The sequence below is a fragment of the Monodelphis domestica genome, chromosome 4, assembly GCF_027887165.1.
Source record: "Monodelphis domestica isolate mMonDom1 chromosome 4, mMonDom1.pri, whole genome shotgun sequence".
In the NCBI taxonomy this organism is placed as follows: domain Eukaryota; kingdom Metazoa; phylum Chordata; class Mammalia; order Didelphimorphia; family Didelphidae; genus Monodelphis; species Monodelphis domestica.
The window spans coordinates 402,569,650-402,587,631 of NC_077230.1; the positions used below are offsets into that span (position 1 = coordinate 402,569,650).

Consider the following 17,982-nt stretch of genomic DNA (forward strand, 5'->3'; position numbering starts at 1 on the left):
TATCTGACAGAACTGATAGTTCTGATGTATAGCAGATCTGAATGCAGAAGAGATTTTAAGACTTTCTTGAGCTTTTGTCCTTTTACAGTAACACAGACTATATTTGATGGGCTTTTTCCAGAGGTCTTACCTCTCCTCTTCCCTGATTTTTTTTTAATTGCAGTGAGAATGCAGAATTCATTAATGTGTCCAAACATAGTACTTTTGGAGAGAACCATAGCTCAGTATATCCTGCAACATTTTAATTGCGGTATATGGCTATAGGATAAACTATTTTGTTTAAAAAAAAAAAAAGAGGTGAGGAAAGATCTTAAATATGTTGGTATACATATATGCACCAGAATTGTCACAAGGAAAGAAGACAGAGGGGAGAAATTAACTGTTTCCAGCTACCTTTTTTTTTTTTAACATAACTTTTCCTAATAGTACACATTCAACCAAGTTCTTCTGGCAAGGAAAGAAAAGGTAGAGTAGGAGTGGCTAGCAATTGTATATGTCCTAAAGCAAAATGGGCTGCTATAAAGAATGTGTGTTTTCATTAGGGTTCAATTTGAGGCTGGGTGAGTGCTCATCAAGTAAGGCATAGTGGGGCTTCCTTTTTGACACAAGTTGGACTATATGATCATTAGTCTGTTTCTGTGCTTGTTTAAGGTTACATTACTGATAATGATGGAAAAATCATTATGACCAGTAGAAAAATGTGGTTATGACTTTTAGCAAACTGAGAAGGTGAAGCAGGTAAGGAAGAAGCCAAAACCAAAGACAGTCAGCAGCCCTTGGAGATCCCTCCCCACCAGATACATATACATTATCCTTGCTTTTGTTACCCTTTCTGAGAAGACTCCGTCCTACCCAGCTCTTTTCAAAGTGTGTCCCATACTGCTGGGGAAAATGCCAAAAAATTCATTGCAAAAGGGCCTCATAGATGTCATATAGACTTACTTAGATGGATTCTCTTTTTAATGGGACTGACCTCTGTCAAAGATGGATGGGAGCCAGAAACAATTGAAGATGCTGCCACTTCGCTGAAATATCTTGGGGTTTCTTTCAGGATGAACTCACTGAAGAACAAGTGACCTGCCCCTCCCCTCCCCTACTCCTAGTCCCCATTGGAAGGCCACATACACCTGCCCTGGCTTTTGAAGTTGTATATTGCACAGTCAAGTCGGTGGCCTGATACCAAATGTAGGCTTGTAGGTCTTATCAGGTAGTATAAATTTGCTTTTGACATTTAACACTTGATGGAGCCTATACCTTGAGATTGAGTGCTTGAGATTTCTGCTCTTTCTCACTCCACAAAACAATCTAATTAAATTAGCCCAATAATTACATTGAGATTGGCAGTCCCCACACAAGCTTGACCTAGAACAATTCACAGGCCCTTGGATTTTAAACCACTTGATTTTTAAGTTCTCTCGAGACTCTTACTAAAAAACCATTTATACATGCATTAGACTGGAGTGTGGAAGCTTATGCAGATTGTCCCATTTTATTTGTTCATTTGAGAAGAAATCAGAAAAGTATAAAAGTTGTCTCCTAGGGAGCCCCAGAGGGGTTGTACCTTTTGTGCCAAATAACGTAGAGATGCTACCTCTCTATCTTATGATCATTTCTTCCTTCCTACAAGCATCTTTATGTCCCTAAGGAAGTCAAACAATTATTTTTGTATCTTCTGAGAAGCAGAACTAGTCACCTGTTACCTCTATAGTGTGTCTCATTCATGTGAGTGCCTCCATTTGACTGAAATACACTTCCCTTGAATTAATTGAAAATAGTAACTTTGAAACTGGAGTAGAAAGACTGCAACATGTCCTCTAAATAGCACATGGAAGGTTTGGGAACCAAGAGATTTTGGTACTGCTCAAATGCATATAAAAGCTATTGGGAAGCTGGTTATTCTACTCTTTTCCTTTTACTGTACCCTTTTCTGCCATTTTATAGCTTTCTTCTTTTTATGTGTTTTTCCTGTTATCTGGTAGTAATCGATGTGTAGTGTTACGCCTCCTTAGCTTATTTTTCTCAAATCAATCCAGAAAGGGGTGTGAACTAATTATACACAATCTCCATTGGAGGGATGTGTATGACTGGGATTTAGAAAAATTCCATCCCCATTTGTTGGTAGCAAGACCCATTTAGATGCTCTATAGTTCATTCCAGCAGTTCGTCTATTAAAAGTTGTAATACCTGGTTTCCCACTTTTTCACAAGATTAGGAAAATCAGTGTGCCGTTTGTGTGTAAGCTATTGTAGAAATTCTTAACCTAGGCCCTATGGACATTTTGTCTCCATCTCCCTTCCATTTCCACCACCCCACCCCACCCCTTTACCTTCAGGAGAAGTTAACCCAAATGCTTTACCTACAGTACTCTCAGGCTTTTGTGAAGTTAAGTTGTATTGATTTCATGTCAAAATGGTGGGGAGGGAGATTATTTCATAGCCAGAAAGACGGACTGACTCTTGAGTTGGAGTACTGCCATGCCTGTGTTCTTATGCCATGATGACCATTTATCTTGTACTGGATTAGCTGAAGGGGATGCAAGCAGCAATATTAAATGCTTTTTCAGTCCATTCTTGGTCATGAGTGAGTCTGCCCTTGCTTTTTACATTTGACTCTCAGGAGCTGATTATGGTGATAATTTGCTATGTGTATATAAAAGCCATAAAGTATCTGGAGCAGTCTGACAAGAGAAGCCTGGCAGCCATTACACGCCTCCAATACAAAAACCTTTTTCTCCAAACAATTCTTTCCTGAGCTCAGAAATGGATTTCCCTCTAGCCCCTGTCATTCAATTATCACCTCGGGAAATGCACAGATATAACTGATGATCCCTTTAAAATGTCCTGCAGTATTCTGCGCTCTCCCATCCTTCATCTTTCTTCCTGCTCCTGTCATTAAATGTAACATTGCCAATGTATATTTTATAGGGTGACCCTGACGGATGTCACTTTGATGCTGAGCAGAGATAATAAGATTGTGCATGTAATGAAGGGCAGATAAATAGAAAAATGTTTACGAGATGGAGAATGGTGGTTTTAACAGCTTTATGGCTCTTTCTTTTCCTTCTCTCTTCTCCTTTACTGGTGAAATTGTAGGTTAGTTACAGTAACTAGAAAACAGTGAAAAAAAGTATGATGACGGTGATAGAAGCTTATAATAGTGAAATCCCACTTGCCCTGTTCCTGAACTCCAATGAAATGAATTCAAGAAATAATGAAATCCTCAGCTTATGGAGAAGAAAAGTGATTTCAATAGATGGGGGGAGGGGGGAATAGAAACACTTGAGGAGTATGCTTAGCTTCATGGCAAAAATTGGAAACAAAAAACCCAAGGTTTGAATTATCTTTTTTTTTTTAAAGGCTTCTTTGTTTTCTGAGCGCCGATACTAAGGGATGCCTTTATCACTATATAATGCTTGGCTTGGGCAACCCAGATGTTGTGGGCCAAGATCTGACCAATAGAGATATTTGTGAGATTTTTAATTAATTAATTATTTAGGATTAATGATATTCTTCTAGTCAGGGTAGGTTTTTTTTTTTTTAAACCCTTACCTTCCGTCTTGGAGTCAATACTGTGTATTGGCTCCAAGGCAGAAGAGTGGTAAGGGCTAGGCAATGGGGGTCAAGTGACTTGCCCAGGGTCACACAGCTAGGAAGTGGCTGAGGCCAGATTTGAACCTAGGACCTCCCGTCTCTAGGACTGGCTCTTAATCCACTGAGCTACCCAGCTGCCCCCCAGGGTAGGTTTTTTATTTTGTTTTGTTCTAGCAAAATTTTAAGCAGTTCTCATTGCTTCGTCTGTGCCCTTGTTATGGGTACAGGATGGTCTAGATGACATCAAAATGACTCAGTGACTCCCTGCTACAAGTATATGAAGTCTTTTCCGCTACTGAGCCCAGTCCCTGGCCTTTTAAGGATTCTGCTTTGTCTAGATGAGTAGATAGCTTTCCTATGGAAATATTTCTCCCTATCCTGTAGACTGGGGCAAGGGAAGCCCAGGTGAGTCTATATCCATGATTCCATGGCATAACTCTGCCAGATTTAGAAATAAACTAGAGAGCTTAGCTTAGCAGCTCTGCTCTTGGGACTGGTGCTGAGACCTCTGGAACCTAGAGTAGTGGAGAGGAGCAGCAGAGGAAGATTGTGGGGCACACAGACCCAACCAGTGCCATACTTCTGGATTTAGCCTGGGAAAAACTCAAGGTTAAAAGACATTCTACCCTGCACTGACTTTCCCAAAGGCATCCAAATGAGGAACCTCTATAGGTTGGGGTGGGGTTACAAGTGAGAATATTTATAAAAAAGGAACAGTATTACAATTACTAAAGATTTCTGAATATGACATTTTTGAATATTACTTATCTTTGTATATTTTGTGTCCTTAGTTGAATGTAAGCTTCTTGAACGCAGGAACTGTATTTCAGACTCGGGGTACTCTAAATAAAAGTCATTATCTTACACAGCCCTGTCATCCTTGCAGTTCACCACTTCCTAACTTCCCTATGGCACTACCAGTTGCCAGTTTCTCCTTAGCACAACTTGTTTATACTTTTCACAAGCTTTCTTGTGTATGTCACCTCTCCACTCATTCATATAGTTTCCTCTCTGGTGAAGGCACTCATTTCATCACACCTGGTCAGTTAATCTTCTAACAGGCCTCCCTGCCTCAAGTCTCTGCCCACTCCAGTCCACCCTCCACACTCGGCTTCCAAAATAATCTGCTTAAAACATGGATCTGACCGTGTACCATATCCGACCCACATCACTCGGTAAACTACAGTGGCTCTCTACCACCTCCTGGATGAAATAGAAAATCTTCTTTTGGACTTACAACAACAACAACAAAAGCCCTTACCTTCTTAGTATCAGTTTTAGACAAGGGCTAGCCAAATGGGGTTAGATGACTTGCCCAAGGCCACATAGCTAGGAAATGTCTTAGGCCAGATTTGAAACCAGGTCCTCCTGACTTCAGGCCTGATGCTGTATCTACTGAACCACCTATCTACCCCCTTTGGGACTTTTAAAGATCTTCACAACCTGGCCCTTTCCTATGCACCTAGCAGTCCTAGAGGCTATAAGCACTATACAAGCAAGGCACTGATCCAGGAAAATTTCTTCTCTACAGGAGAATTTTCTTGGTGTTTCTCCACTCCCAGTTTCCTTTCCACCCTGCGAATGCTTGATATGCTCCCCTAATATTACCTTCTTGTACACACAATTGTTTGCCATTAGAATTTGAACTTCTGGAGACCAAGCATCTCCACATGTTGTTACTTTTCTTTTCATCTCAGAGCTTGGCACAGTGCTTTACACATGGTAGGCATTTCATGAATGCTCATTGATTGACTGTTAAATTAGTCTGTACCTACAAATTCTTGGAAGAATGCTCTGTTGCACAGGAACAAGTGATACTTTTTTTGAAGTAAATAGCAAAATTTCCCCCAAATGCTTTGGTTTCCAAGATAAGTGGCTTGGGAACACCAGTAGATAAATTGTGTTGCTCATTAATCAGTACTGCTACATGGTATGCCCTATCCTGTTGCTTAATTAGAACATAGATAAGCCTATTTATCAGAATTGACAATAGTGTATAGTTTGGGGATCACAAGGATAAAATAGCTAAAATTAAAAGCAGCTAGTAATGTGTAAAAAGGCAAAAGCTGAATATGTACCAAACTGTTGGTACAGACTGCTTGCTTCTCTTCTTTCCCTGTCTAATTCAGGTCAAGGAAATCTGTCAGATTAAGCCCATTAACACTTTCTTTTTTTCCCCCCATTTGAATTAGTTTATTTAGTCAATTTAGAACATTATTCCTTGGTTACAATAATCACATTATTTCCCTCCCTCCCCTCCATCTGCAGAACATTTTCTTAATAGTAGTGTAGAATTTATCTGGGCATTATTAAATACCGTTACAGGGAATTTGTTTTCTCTCATTTAAACCTCGCTATTGTCAGTATGTAATGAAAATATGAAAAATACCTTCAAGAAGGAATCTTGGAATTTCAGTACAAAGATCTCTAGAATGTGGTTGAGTTACTAGAATCAGGACTGTATTACTTAGATAGTTTTGCTGTATGTTGTTGGGTGTTTGGGGTCTGTCAGTTCTCTGGTTTTCTTAACTTTAGACTATCCTTATTTTTGCTTTCTATTCTGGAGGTTTTCTGAGAGTAAAAATAGAAATAACAATTCCAATTAAGTCCTTAGTTCCTCAGAAAACTTGCTAACTCACTAGAATTTCAAGATGTTACTCTTTATCCTTCCTGATGGGGGGTGCGAGCTGATTCCCATAGGATTGGGGTCCTTGATTCCTGAATAGCAGCTGCCCCTCTTTGCAGAGGCTCTCCTGTATGTTAAGAGTTAGGTCACTGGGAATTCTGGAGCATTGTTTCCCTTCCCACCCCACCCCCTTTTTCCTGTGGGTGCTATGGTTTGTTTGGATGATAATGAAAATAGAATGTTATAAATAAGAACTAATATGGAAATTGTAATGCATGATCTCTGCGTGAGCCAGCATGAAAGCAGCTGATTCTAGTGCCTTCTCTTCCCTGAACTAAATTTCATTCATCTTAAAATTGGTCTTAGAATAAAGAAACCAAAGCAAGAGAATCTTTTTGCTATGGTCAACAAGGTAAATTCTGGAAACATACTTCCACAGAAAGACTTACGAGACTAACCCAGGCTTTTTTCTTCCTGGCATTCTTGATAAGACCACCTTTATTTCTCTCAAGGAATCTATGCTATGTACTCTGTTCCCCCTAGCACGCCTAGGGAAAAGGAGGACATGTGGCTTACTTTACTTAATTTTCCCCCCCACATTGGGAAGAGCAGGTTACTGCTTCTCCCCTAATGAAGTACTGTTGAGGAGAAATTAAACAGCAATTTTGATGTTTGTTTTACCCTAACCAGTACTTTTAAGGTAAGTTGATAAGCATGAATGATAGCCATCCCAGGAATAATATATAGCTTTTTCTACCAGGACTGTCAGAAGCTCTCAGATCAAGACACACATGGGCACTTACTGTTGATAGTTTATTTACTCAAGGCAAGACAAACGAGGGGCTACACACACTGGCCCAGCATGTACTTTTGTATCATATGTTTGAAAAACAGCTAAAAGAGATGAGAGAACCAGGCACGGCCACACTGATGAACAGTGGGAGTGGAGGTGAGAGAGACACCGGGAGCGCTCCTGCTTCCCCTAGGTTGTGCAGGGAATTGAGTGGTTTATATGTCTTGCCCTAGACCCGGCATTTTATGGCGTTAGCAGTCTTGGTTGAGCTGCAGCATAACATAGAGGGGCAGAGAAATGAAAATGGGGCCAGAGGAGAGCTGGTGCCTTGTGCCAAGGAAACGCTTCCCTTCTTCCCACGCACACTCCCCCCAGCCTGTGATCCCATACGGCCTGTTAGCAGTGATGTCGGATTGCAGAAACTAACTGAAATTGGAACTTCTCCCAGTGTCTGGAGCCTATTGTTAACTGAATTTCACTGTACTTCACTACTACCATCTCCCCTCTCACCGGGGAGAGAGCTGAGCTGAGAGACACCCCGCCCTCCCCCCAGTGGGTCTCTTTTGTTTATGGTATTTTTGGTTTTATCACCTATCTTCCCCCCTCCCCCATCTTTCTTTCTTTCCTTTTTTTTAAGGAACATCAGAAAAGTGCAATTGTGTTATTTCTACAATTGTGATTGCTTGGTGCGTAGATTATGTTGGGTGAAGGGAAGAGTTACAGAATTGACAACTGATAAGTCAGTATATGAGCAGAATATCTTCATTTGCTTGATGACTTTTAGTGGACAAAATGATGAAAAAATCCAACCCTGACACTGTTGAGCATTGTGTATGCCTGTGTCTACATGTGTATTTGTGTGTGTTCTTAAATATTTGCTAAAGATAGACTGGGAAGGAGTACTTCTCTTGACAGGAACTGCTCCCCAGAATACTGGGGATTCCAAATGACCTCCTTTTTCTCTCTCCACCCCCCTACCCCCTTCCTGGGCACTAAACCAGTCTGGTTCTTCATGCTGTTAGCAATTATAGCCCAGAGATATAAGATGTGTTGACTGGAAGACCTTGTTGTGAGATGAGGTGAGATCACCAGGAACAAAATGATCATTACAGGCCATTCATGTTGACAGCATTTATGCCTCTGTGTTTAGTTGTGAGCAAAAGCAGAAGCTAATTTGCAAGGTTGCCTTTGTAAAGCGAGCTTTTGATCAATGATTGCCTGTGTTAATGTTTCAGTAGGCTATTGATTTCTGCAGCAGCTTTTGTTCCCTGAATTTATGTGCAATGGGTCTCTGCAGCACACACTATGCATGTTTGATGAAAGTTGAATTGACTTTACTCCCGGAGAGGCCAGGAGCTCTTTCGCTCCCTATTTGTAGAACCAAAGCTTTCCCAACATGTTCTTTTGTTTGTGTTCAAGACCTGCCACCCATGTAGTCACCAATATGCTCTTTCTAATCCTCCCAGATTCACTCCATTCCAATGTTTAATCTCTTAGGTAGACATTACAACATTTAAAGTCAGACAGCTAATAAAACCTGGCCTGGAATTTTTATTTATATTGTTATTCTTTCTCATCAACTTTCATTCTAAACTTGACCTAGAAGGGTCTTTCCAAAGTCTGTATTTATCAGTTTAAGATCAGTGGTATTCAGATTGTGAAATCTGCTAAGAATGCTTTGTTAGCTATTTTTAAAACTATGCCTGTGATGTTGATGACATTGACCTTTGTCTGCTGGTAAGCTCATTTCATTCCTTTGGGTTCTTTTTTGAATGGACAGAAGGCACATTTGCAGTTTAGGATTTGGACTTCTTCATTCTTAGAACTTTTCCATTAAATTAGAGTATCATCTTGGATGAATTATCTAACTGTCTTTGAACATCAGCATTTCTCTTACATAATCTATAGATACAATTTGTGTTGTAAAACCCTTAGAGAACTCTGCAAAATCTGCTTTAATTGAGTGACTTGAGTAATTGACTCTCACTTCACAGTCAATTTGCTTTGCTGTGGCCTATAGTCACTTGGTGGTATTTTTTCTTTGTTTTTATGGGATCCTCAGTCTTGTGCTCCAGGGAGTTTCAAAGACCACGCAGGGAGGAAATGGAGGCCCACAGAGGTGATAGGCAGGCACCACAGACCTAAGGAGGATCAGATCCAGAGTTAATGCCCCTTCCTTTTCAATCCAATGGGATAATGTCTGTAAAAGGGACCTAAGCACAGTGCCTGACACATAGTAGGTGCTATATAAGTGATTATTTTTCTTCCCTGCTGTGCCCACCCCTTTACCTGATTTTCAGCTCCTCCATCCCAGCACTGTACGCTTAATCCAGTTCTTCCCCAATGACAGCAGTTCTAGTTGGAGGGAGCAAAAGGAAGGCCAGCTCTTTTTATTCTCTCTAATGGAACAGAATTCAAAATATAGGATTAAGAACTCAAGTTTTGCTTTGCTGGCACAGATGAGTGGTCAGTGGAGTGAGTACTTCCGGGGTTTTTTTTTAACTTGTTTATTTTTGAAGTTGAGGTAAGTGAAAGACACAGTTTCTTTTGGAGGCATTGGGGTTGTTCAAGAGGGTAGCCTGGTCTGAAGGACATTCGGTCCGTGATTTCTGATAGAAGAGGAGATGAGTGATTTCTCCTTACCATTTGTCTTCAAAGACATTTTCATCTCTTAATTCATTTCCTCAGTTTCCAAGGTAAGGAGGGAAGTGCTAGGAAGGAGATGCAGAGGTTCTGCAGTCAGCACTGTGAGATCCTTTGATAGACCACCCATCCCCTCTCACAGCACTTAGAGTGTGCATGTATGTGTGTGTATATGGATGTCTATGTCCCTAAACATGTAATAGCCAGGAAGAGACAGGTTTGCTTTCAGGGACTAAAGATTAGGTTTTACCCTTCCATTTTCATCTCTTTGGAAAGTATGTTTCACATCTTCATTGTAGACCGCAGAATAGGCCCCACGTCATTCCCCAGAATTTTGAAGATGAAGAAACAGAAGTGAACCCTAGAGGGGCAAAATGACTTCTCAGAGCCACCAAAGCAAGTCATGGGATTGTAAAGCAGAGAGCTGAGGCCAGGGATAGGCCGGAGAAGAGTCAGCCTCCCCCTTGCGAACGAAAGGAAGGTGACATTTCCTGCTCACAGCAATACAGAGCTGAACGCAGCCTATTTCTTTGGTCTGATACTGCCTCTGAGTAAGGAACATGTCAGGATTGAGCCTGGATTGAGGTCTCCCTGGGTGTTGCTCCTTGGACACATCGCTCACAAGGCCTAAAATTGTTACTTTGTAGTTATTGTTCTGTCTCACCTCCTCACTTGATTTCTGAATCTGGAAATCATGAACTAGATGTTTCCTATTTGTACCTACTATGTTCAGGTTCTTTGGTGCTTCAGTCTATAGTTGTTCCTCATGAGTAGCCAGTGACATGTTAGAAATATCCATTTAGGCCTGCCCTGAAGCAACTTAAACATTTTAGTAGGATGAATAGAATTGTGACAGTGACAATAGCATTTGGTGAAAGGGGAATGAAGAAAGAGCTGGCTTGTGGACCCAAGCCTAGCTGCATGTACGCACATATGCATATATGCCTGACACACATACACCTCACTTTAGCAATTTTTAACCATTCAAAGTTATACAAGAATTTGAAGGATAAAGTCTTCTGTGACAAAGTTTCATGTCTCAGCTGAGCAGTGGGAGATAGGGTGAAAGAACACGTTAGAAGGCCCCATGCAGACAGCTAGAAAGTGAAAATAGGCTCAACAGCAGCCTCCACCAACTAGTAGTCCTCTCTGTTTATATACTCTTTTTTTTAACTCCTTATTTTTTGTCTTATAATCAATACGTGTTTGGGATCCAGGGCAGAAGAGTGGTTGGTAAAAGCTAGGCAGTGAAGTTAAGTGACTTGCCCAGAGTCACATAGCTAGGAAGTGTCTGAAGCCACATTTGAATCCAGGACCTGGCTCTCAGTCCACTGAACCACCCAGCTGCCCCATCTGTGTATTCAGTACTTCTTTCCCCCTGGGATTTCATTGAGGCCGTTACTCTCTTCCTTCCACCATGCAGCTCAGCTCCCCTGTCCCACCTTAGTAGATTGTCTTTATTTTTCTTTATCTTTTTAAAAATTTATTTATTTAGAATATTTTTCCATGGTTACATGATTCATGATTTTTCCCTCCCCACTCCCAGAGCTGACAAGCAACTCCACTGGATCATACCTGTATCATTGTTCAAAACCTATTTCCATGTTATGCATATTTGCAATAGAGTGATCTTTTAACATCAAAACCCCATTCATATCCCCATCAAACCACATAATCAAGTAGATTGCCTTTAAAAGTTGTTATGGTCCAAAAATCCATCATCTTGCAGCGTATCATGATGAACCTGTCTAGAATTGGCGAGGCCTATCCATGGATGACAGGCATAATGTCTGTGTCCTGGCTTGTATTTGACATCTTGCTTACTTGCTATGACCTTCACGAGTTTTTGTTCTCCTGTCACAGCCTTTGAGAACCCAGGCTCATCAGTGTGCCTTGATGAGGCGTCAGAATAGTGTGCGCGCGCATGAATATTATTAGGAAGATTAAGTGATAAATCATACTCTAAGTAGAATAGAAAGAGGTACCACCATGCACAGAACATTCACTTTGGGGTTAGGAAGACCTGAGTTCAAATTTTGCCTCAGACACTAACTGATTATGGCCTCCTGGCAAATCTCAGCCTTATTTTCCTCATCTGGAAAAATGGGGTCAATAAGTAGCTTCTACTTCTTAGGATTGTTGTGAGGTTCAAATGTGATAATATATGCAAATCGCTTAGAAAATCATATTAATTTAATGAAAGTAGAAGGCATTGAGGAAGATAGTGAATAGATAAGCGTGAAACAGAGATAGGATAGGTAATGATGTCAATAAAATGGAGAGATTACCCAAGGGGCAGAGAGAGGGCTACTAAAAAGTAGGATGAGATTGTAGATTTTGCCTTCAACTTTTCTCTAAGGTTGGGACTTCCAGTACACTGGGGTCAAAGGAATCCTGGTAGATCATTCTGTTCTGGGGGCAGGCTACCAGATATTTTAAAGATACCTTTAAAAAGCAAATTTTATGAAAAACAAAGTCCTTGTGATAAACACATATAATTAAGCAAAATAAATTCCCACATTGTCAGCCATGTCCAGAAATTGGTTTTGTTGTTCTTATTAGTTCATGATCTAGCTGTTCAAAGGTATAGAGTATCCTTCACCATCAATTCCTCTGGAATTATTGCCTTGATCAGACTTTTAAAGTATTTTTCAATTGTTTATTTTTTTATTATTGTTACAATATGATAAATTGTTCTCTTCTGTTTACTTCATTCTGTTTCATTTTTAATGTCTTACGAGATTTCTCTTCATGTGTCTTTTATTCTCATTTTTTATTAGACAATAACATTCCATTATATTCATATACCATAATTTTTCAGTAGTTCCTCAGTCAGTACCTCCCTTAAATTAAAATCCTTTCCCCACTACAAAGCATTTTCCTTTCTTTGATCTCTTTTGGGTATATCCCTTATAATGATATCAGTGAATAAAAGACATGTATAATTTTCTAGGCATATTTTCAAATTGCTTTTCAGATAGGTTGAACCAATTCACAACAGTATGTCTTGTGGGGGGTGGCACTGCCATTTTCTTGCTGTGGCATTACCAATATTTGAAAGTTTTCTAGTTGACCATAAAGGAATGGATTGTACTTTTTTGGTTTATTTGTTAACCTATAGGCTCAGATATAAAAAAGGGAGTGAGGTAACTAAGTCTATACTAATGCTGAAGGTCCCATAGTGAAAGACTAGATGAGATATTATACCATTTTGTAGTATCTTTTATCTCAAAATCTTAAATTTGTAAGACATTTTCATTATCATATGAGCTTGACTTGAAGTCCTGAGGCTGTCAAATATTAAAATTTTTCATATTTTAAACCAAAATGTGAAGCATTTTTTGAGTCCAACTCCTCCACATTCATGTTGAAATTCTAGAGTGTACAGAAAAGATCAAGTTTTAAAACCCTGTATACAGTAACAGCAATATTGTGAAATGATCACAACAATGCTACTACCAGCAATTCAAGACCCTGAACAATTCTGTGGGACTTATGGAAAAGAATGCTATCCACTCCCAGAACTGTTGGAATAAGAATGCTGATGGAAGCATATGATTTATCATTTATTTATTTGGGTATATGTTTTGGGGGTTTTGGTTTTATGAGATTATTCACTTACAAAAATGAATAATATGGAGATATGTTTTGCTTAAAAATACATGTATAACCCAAATTGAATTGCTTGCAAGCTCAAGGATCAGGGAAGGAAAAAGGGAGGGAAACAATTTGGATCGAACAACTTCTTAAAACTCATATTGAAATTTGTTATTAAAATAAAATTATTAAAAAAGAAAAACTCCTATTTTGATAACTTCTTTTAACTTGAAACAAAAACATTCATTAGTACTCCTAATGTGAAGCTTCATAAAATAGTTTTACTTATTTAATTTAGGATTGTCATCAGTAAGTAAATCTTCTAAGAGATTCTTTGAGCTCTAGTTCAAGTCATGGCACCTTTTCCTGTATACTCTGCTTTTTTTTTCCTCTGTGCCTTTGCCTTTGACATTCCCTGGAATCCTTTCTCACTATGTTTGTAGTTACATCTTTTTAAATCAAAGAAAAATCTATGTACTTGAATTGTGTGTGTGTATTTATGCTGAAGTTTATATCTTTCTAGATGCTTATATAAACAGATGTTTCACATATATATATACATACACACACACACATATGAATAAAGCTATCTCTTAGAGATCTAGATTTAGAGCTAAGAAAATGTTCCACTTCTATCATATACTGATTGTGGCATAAATTAGTTAAGATTTGGTCTAAAAGATGACATTGGCTTGATGATCTAAGATTTATGGCATAAATTACTTAACCAGGCTTCAGGTTATTTCTGTACAGCTTTCTTGGATTCTAAGTTGCAAAGAAGGTGCTCCCCTGCATTGGTATAGGATTGGCCTCACCTTGGGCTTCCTATGCCAGTAAAATCTGAAGTCCATTTACTATTTCTCATTTAAAACAGCCCACAGTGAGTTGGTTTTCAGTGAATCCATTTGTTTCTGGAGACACATACCAGCTCGTTACTCAGTCTGCAAAATGATTCCTGCCTTTTTGTGGTAACTATGTATTTGCATTCTTTTTTGTTTTATCCAAAGGGCCTGGTTTGTCCCCCTTTCTAGAGTAACATAAAAGGAATGATTAAAAAAAGATTGAAAACTGTTTAAAAAAAAAAAGGATGGATCAGAATTCTGTGTCTTCACCTCTTCACAATTTCCTAGGATTCTTATTTGTCTTTTAGATCATCAAGCCTATGTCATCTTTTAGATTAAGTCTTAACTATTTGACTTATATTGGCTTTCTGATTAAAATGAAAAATTTAAATGTGTTAGATTGCCTGGTACTGTTCTTCATTAAGTCCAACTATTTGCCTCTTCCTAATAGATCTACTTTCCTCGCTTTATTAATGACAGTATTTATGGCCCTAATGTATTTCCTCCATATTCCTTATCCTAGTGATTTGTTTCTATAAAGTATTTAGTTGAAAGATTAAGTCAAATTAGCCAGATATCTTCTAGGAGATTTTCATGCTTTGAGTTGCCTCATACTTTGTTTGAGCCAAGATCTAGAGGCATGTTCTGTCAGCAAAACCCAAAACTCCACAAATGTTTGGTTTCATTAGGAACGCATGGAAAGAATATAATTTTGGTGTTACTTTTTCTTTATTTTATTTTTTTCCATCAGTAAAATCTTGGTTTTTCTTCTTCCTATTCCAACTCCTTCCACCCCATTGAAAACAAAAGAAAAATAAAAGCCCTGTTATAAACATGTATTGTCAAGCAAAACAAATTCCATTTCCAAAAAAAAAAAACATGATTCATTATGCACTGTTGAATTCTTTACCTCTTTGTCAGAAGGTGGTGGGTAGCATGTTTCATAATTCCCTGGCACTAATCTAGTAAAATCCAATGGCCTTTTTGCACATGCATGTATATGTGTGTTACAAACCATTTTATTTTATTTTAATTTTGTATTTATTTTTAACCTTTGTTTAAAAAAAAAAAGAACTCCAAATTCTCTCCCTCCTTCCACCATCTAGTGAGAAGGCAAAACTATATTAGTTGTAGATGTGAAGGCATATGGAACATTTCCATATGAGTCATGTTTCAAAAATAAAAATCTGGAAACAAATTTTTTAAAATATGTTTCAATCTGTCAATTTTCTTTTTGCAAGTGGATAACATTTTTTTTTCATTGAGTCATTTGGAACTGTCTTGGATCATGGTCTTGGTCAGAGTAGCTAATATTGCTGTATATAATCTCCTGGTTCTGATTACTTCACTTTGCATCAGTTCATGCAAATCTTCCCAGGTTTTTCTGAAACCGTCCTGATTGTCATTTCTTTAAGCACAAGAGTACTTCATCACTTGTGTGTGTGTGTGTGTGTGTGTGTGTGTGTGTGTGTGTGTGTGTGTAATAACTTGTTCAGCTATTCCCTAGTTGATGGTTATTCCCTCTGTTTCCCTTTCTTTGCCTCCACAAAAAGAGTTGCTATAAATATTTTTATACATATAGGCCCTTTCCATTTTTCTTTGATCTCTTGGGATACCCAGTTGTATGGGTATGCACAGTTGTATCACCCTTTGTGCCTAGTTCTGAATCATTCTCTGGAATGATTAGACAAAACAGAAGCCCAATAGGCTTTTCTCGGTCCTAGTTTTTCTTGACCTCTGCAAGCCTTCGACACTGTTGATCACTAACACCCTCTTCTCTAGGTTCCTAAGACTTCTCACTTTCTTGGCTGGCTCCTCACATCATGCCCTCTATAATCATAGGCATCCCACAGAGTTCTCCTGGGCATTCCTTCTGTATGACTTAACTTAGTGATCTCATCTGCTCACCGATTTAAAAACTTTATCATCTCCCTGCTGATTCTCAAACTTACCTCTACTGACTTCCAGTCTTGCATGTTTAGCTGCATTTCAAACATCTCAAACTAGATGACCAATAGACATTTTAAACTCAACATGTCCAACCCTGAACTCATTCTCTTTTCCCTTAAACCTACCCCACCTCCCTGTTATTTTGGAGGGCAACTCCAGTCCCTCAGGTCCCTAGCCTGAGTGTTCTCCTCACCTTCCCCCCTCCCCCCTCCCCCTAGAAAAAATCCTTTGCTAGTGTATGTTGATTTCACTTTTTCTTTACTTGTTGATTTCACTTACCTAACTCAGTAAACTCTGGCGGCTTCCTCTTGCCTCCAGAATCAAATGCAAAATCCTCTGTTTCATTTTTGATTCTTTGATCTAGGGACACTGGGCTTTCCCACACAAACAAGACCATTGCTCAGCTCTGAATGTTTCCTTTGGTTTCCCCCCCATGCCTGGGATTCTCTGTGTCCTCAACTCCTACAAGTCCCAGCTAGCATCCTGACTTCTACAGGAAGCCGCTGGTCTTTCCTTGCATTATCCAGCAGAAGCCTCTGATCTTCCCTTGAATTACCCAGCATATAGCTTGTCTGTACACATTTGTTTACTTGTTGTCTCCCCCATTAGACTGTGAGCTTCTTCATAAATGCTATTAACTGACTGACCTGTTCATAAGTGTGTATATATCTCTTATTTGACCAATTCATTTGGAAACTAAGGTTCAAGTGCCAGCCTAGTCTCCCCACTTATCCCTATAGCTCATACTTTTTTTCCCCCAAGTATTTCTGGATGCTTCTGGATTTCCTTTGATTCCCCTGAGGACTGCCTCAGGGGGCAAACTTGTAGCTGGGCCTCAGGGTTTGTTTGTTAGCTGCCTGGGTGAACAGGGCTGGCTTTTTCTCAAAACTCCAGAAACACACCTTCATATGTGTATTTATCAGACATTTTTTGTGTAGCTGCGATGTTTAAGAGACTTTATTAGAGACCAGAAAGCCCTCACTCCTAGGGCTCATCCCTGCCATAAGGATAGCAGTTGCCATGACATAGATTCATGATTAAACCTTACTTTCCACTCCTAGCAAAAAGAGGAAACTATTCAGAGGCTTTTCTCTACCATTGTCCTAACTGGCCATCACTTTTGTGTTTTGCAGGGAGAGTTAATCACCTTTTATTACTATTGGAAGAAAACCCCTGAAGCTGCCAGCTCCCGGGCCCATCGCAGACACCGCAGACAGGCTGTGTTTCGGAGGATCAAAACTCGAACAGCTTCTACTCCGGTCAACACTCCCTCAAGGCCCCCCTCCAGTGAATTCTGTAAGGAAAAGCTAGAGTCCCTGGCCAATGGCTGGGTGCGGGGGCGGTGTCCTGCTGTAGAGTTGGACTCACCCACAAAGTTAAGGGTCCCTCTCCGTCATTTCCGTGACAAGGGGAGTGCATGTGAGGAGTATTGGGTTTAGAATGTCATTTGGGCATAACATTGGCCCTTCCAGCACCAACGTTCTCCGAGTCCAGGAGAATTTAGCTGTCAGAAGAGCATTTGCAGGGCCCACTGTTGTCAGTTTTCCAGTTCTCACCACTTTATTAGGACACTCTTCTTTTGCTAACACTAGGGTGAGATCATTTGATTAACTTGTTCTGATTCCACAGAAGAAGTGACTGACCACAGTCCAGGAGGCATTTCAATAGTGTGATACACCCCCCACACTTGACATTTGTGTTCTAGGCCATGACATTTTACCCACATGAGCAAAGTACCTATTTAAATCCCTCCAACACAGCCTGCTGCTGCCTGGCTATCTTCTCACTCTTCCTTCTTGTCCAGGTGATGCTATAAGGGACACAGAGAGACAAGAGGCCATTTTGTCCATTGACCCTCTCTTTAGCCCTTAGGCAAGCCTTCCCACTGTTGACATGTGTATCTTGGGACCTTTAACCCCTCCCTACATTCAGCAATTAGGC

At 39.7% G+C, this 17,982-nt stretch overlaps 1 protein-coding gene and 1 long non-coding RNA gene across 17 annotated transcripts in view; both read left to right on the forward strand.

The window, feature by feature from the left end:
• The window catches only part of RERE (arginine-glutamic acid dipeptide repeats), a 574,348-nt gene that overhangs the window by 539,563 nt on the left and 16,803 nt on the right, over positions 1-17,982 (forward strand). For all 16 annotated transcript variants that reach the window (XM_007493036.3, XM_056795844.1, XM_056795845.1 and 13 more), the window contains one exon: positions 17,175-17,337. In XM_007493036.3, coding sequence (XP_007493098.1) covers positions 17,175-17,337 — 163 coding nt within the window. The remainder of the gene's footprint in view (positions 1-17,174; positions 17,338-17,982) is intronic.
• LOC130453908 (uncharacterized) lies at positions 64-15,014 on the forward strand. The gene is made up of 2 exons (XR_008911574.1): positions 64-3,524; positions 3,741-15,014. It is a non-coding gene; the product is annotated as an uncharacterized LOC130453908 (long non-coding RNA).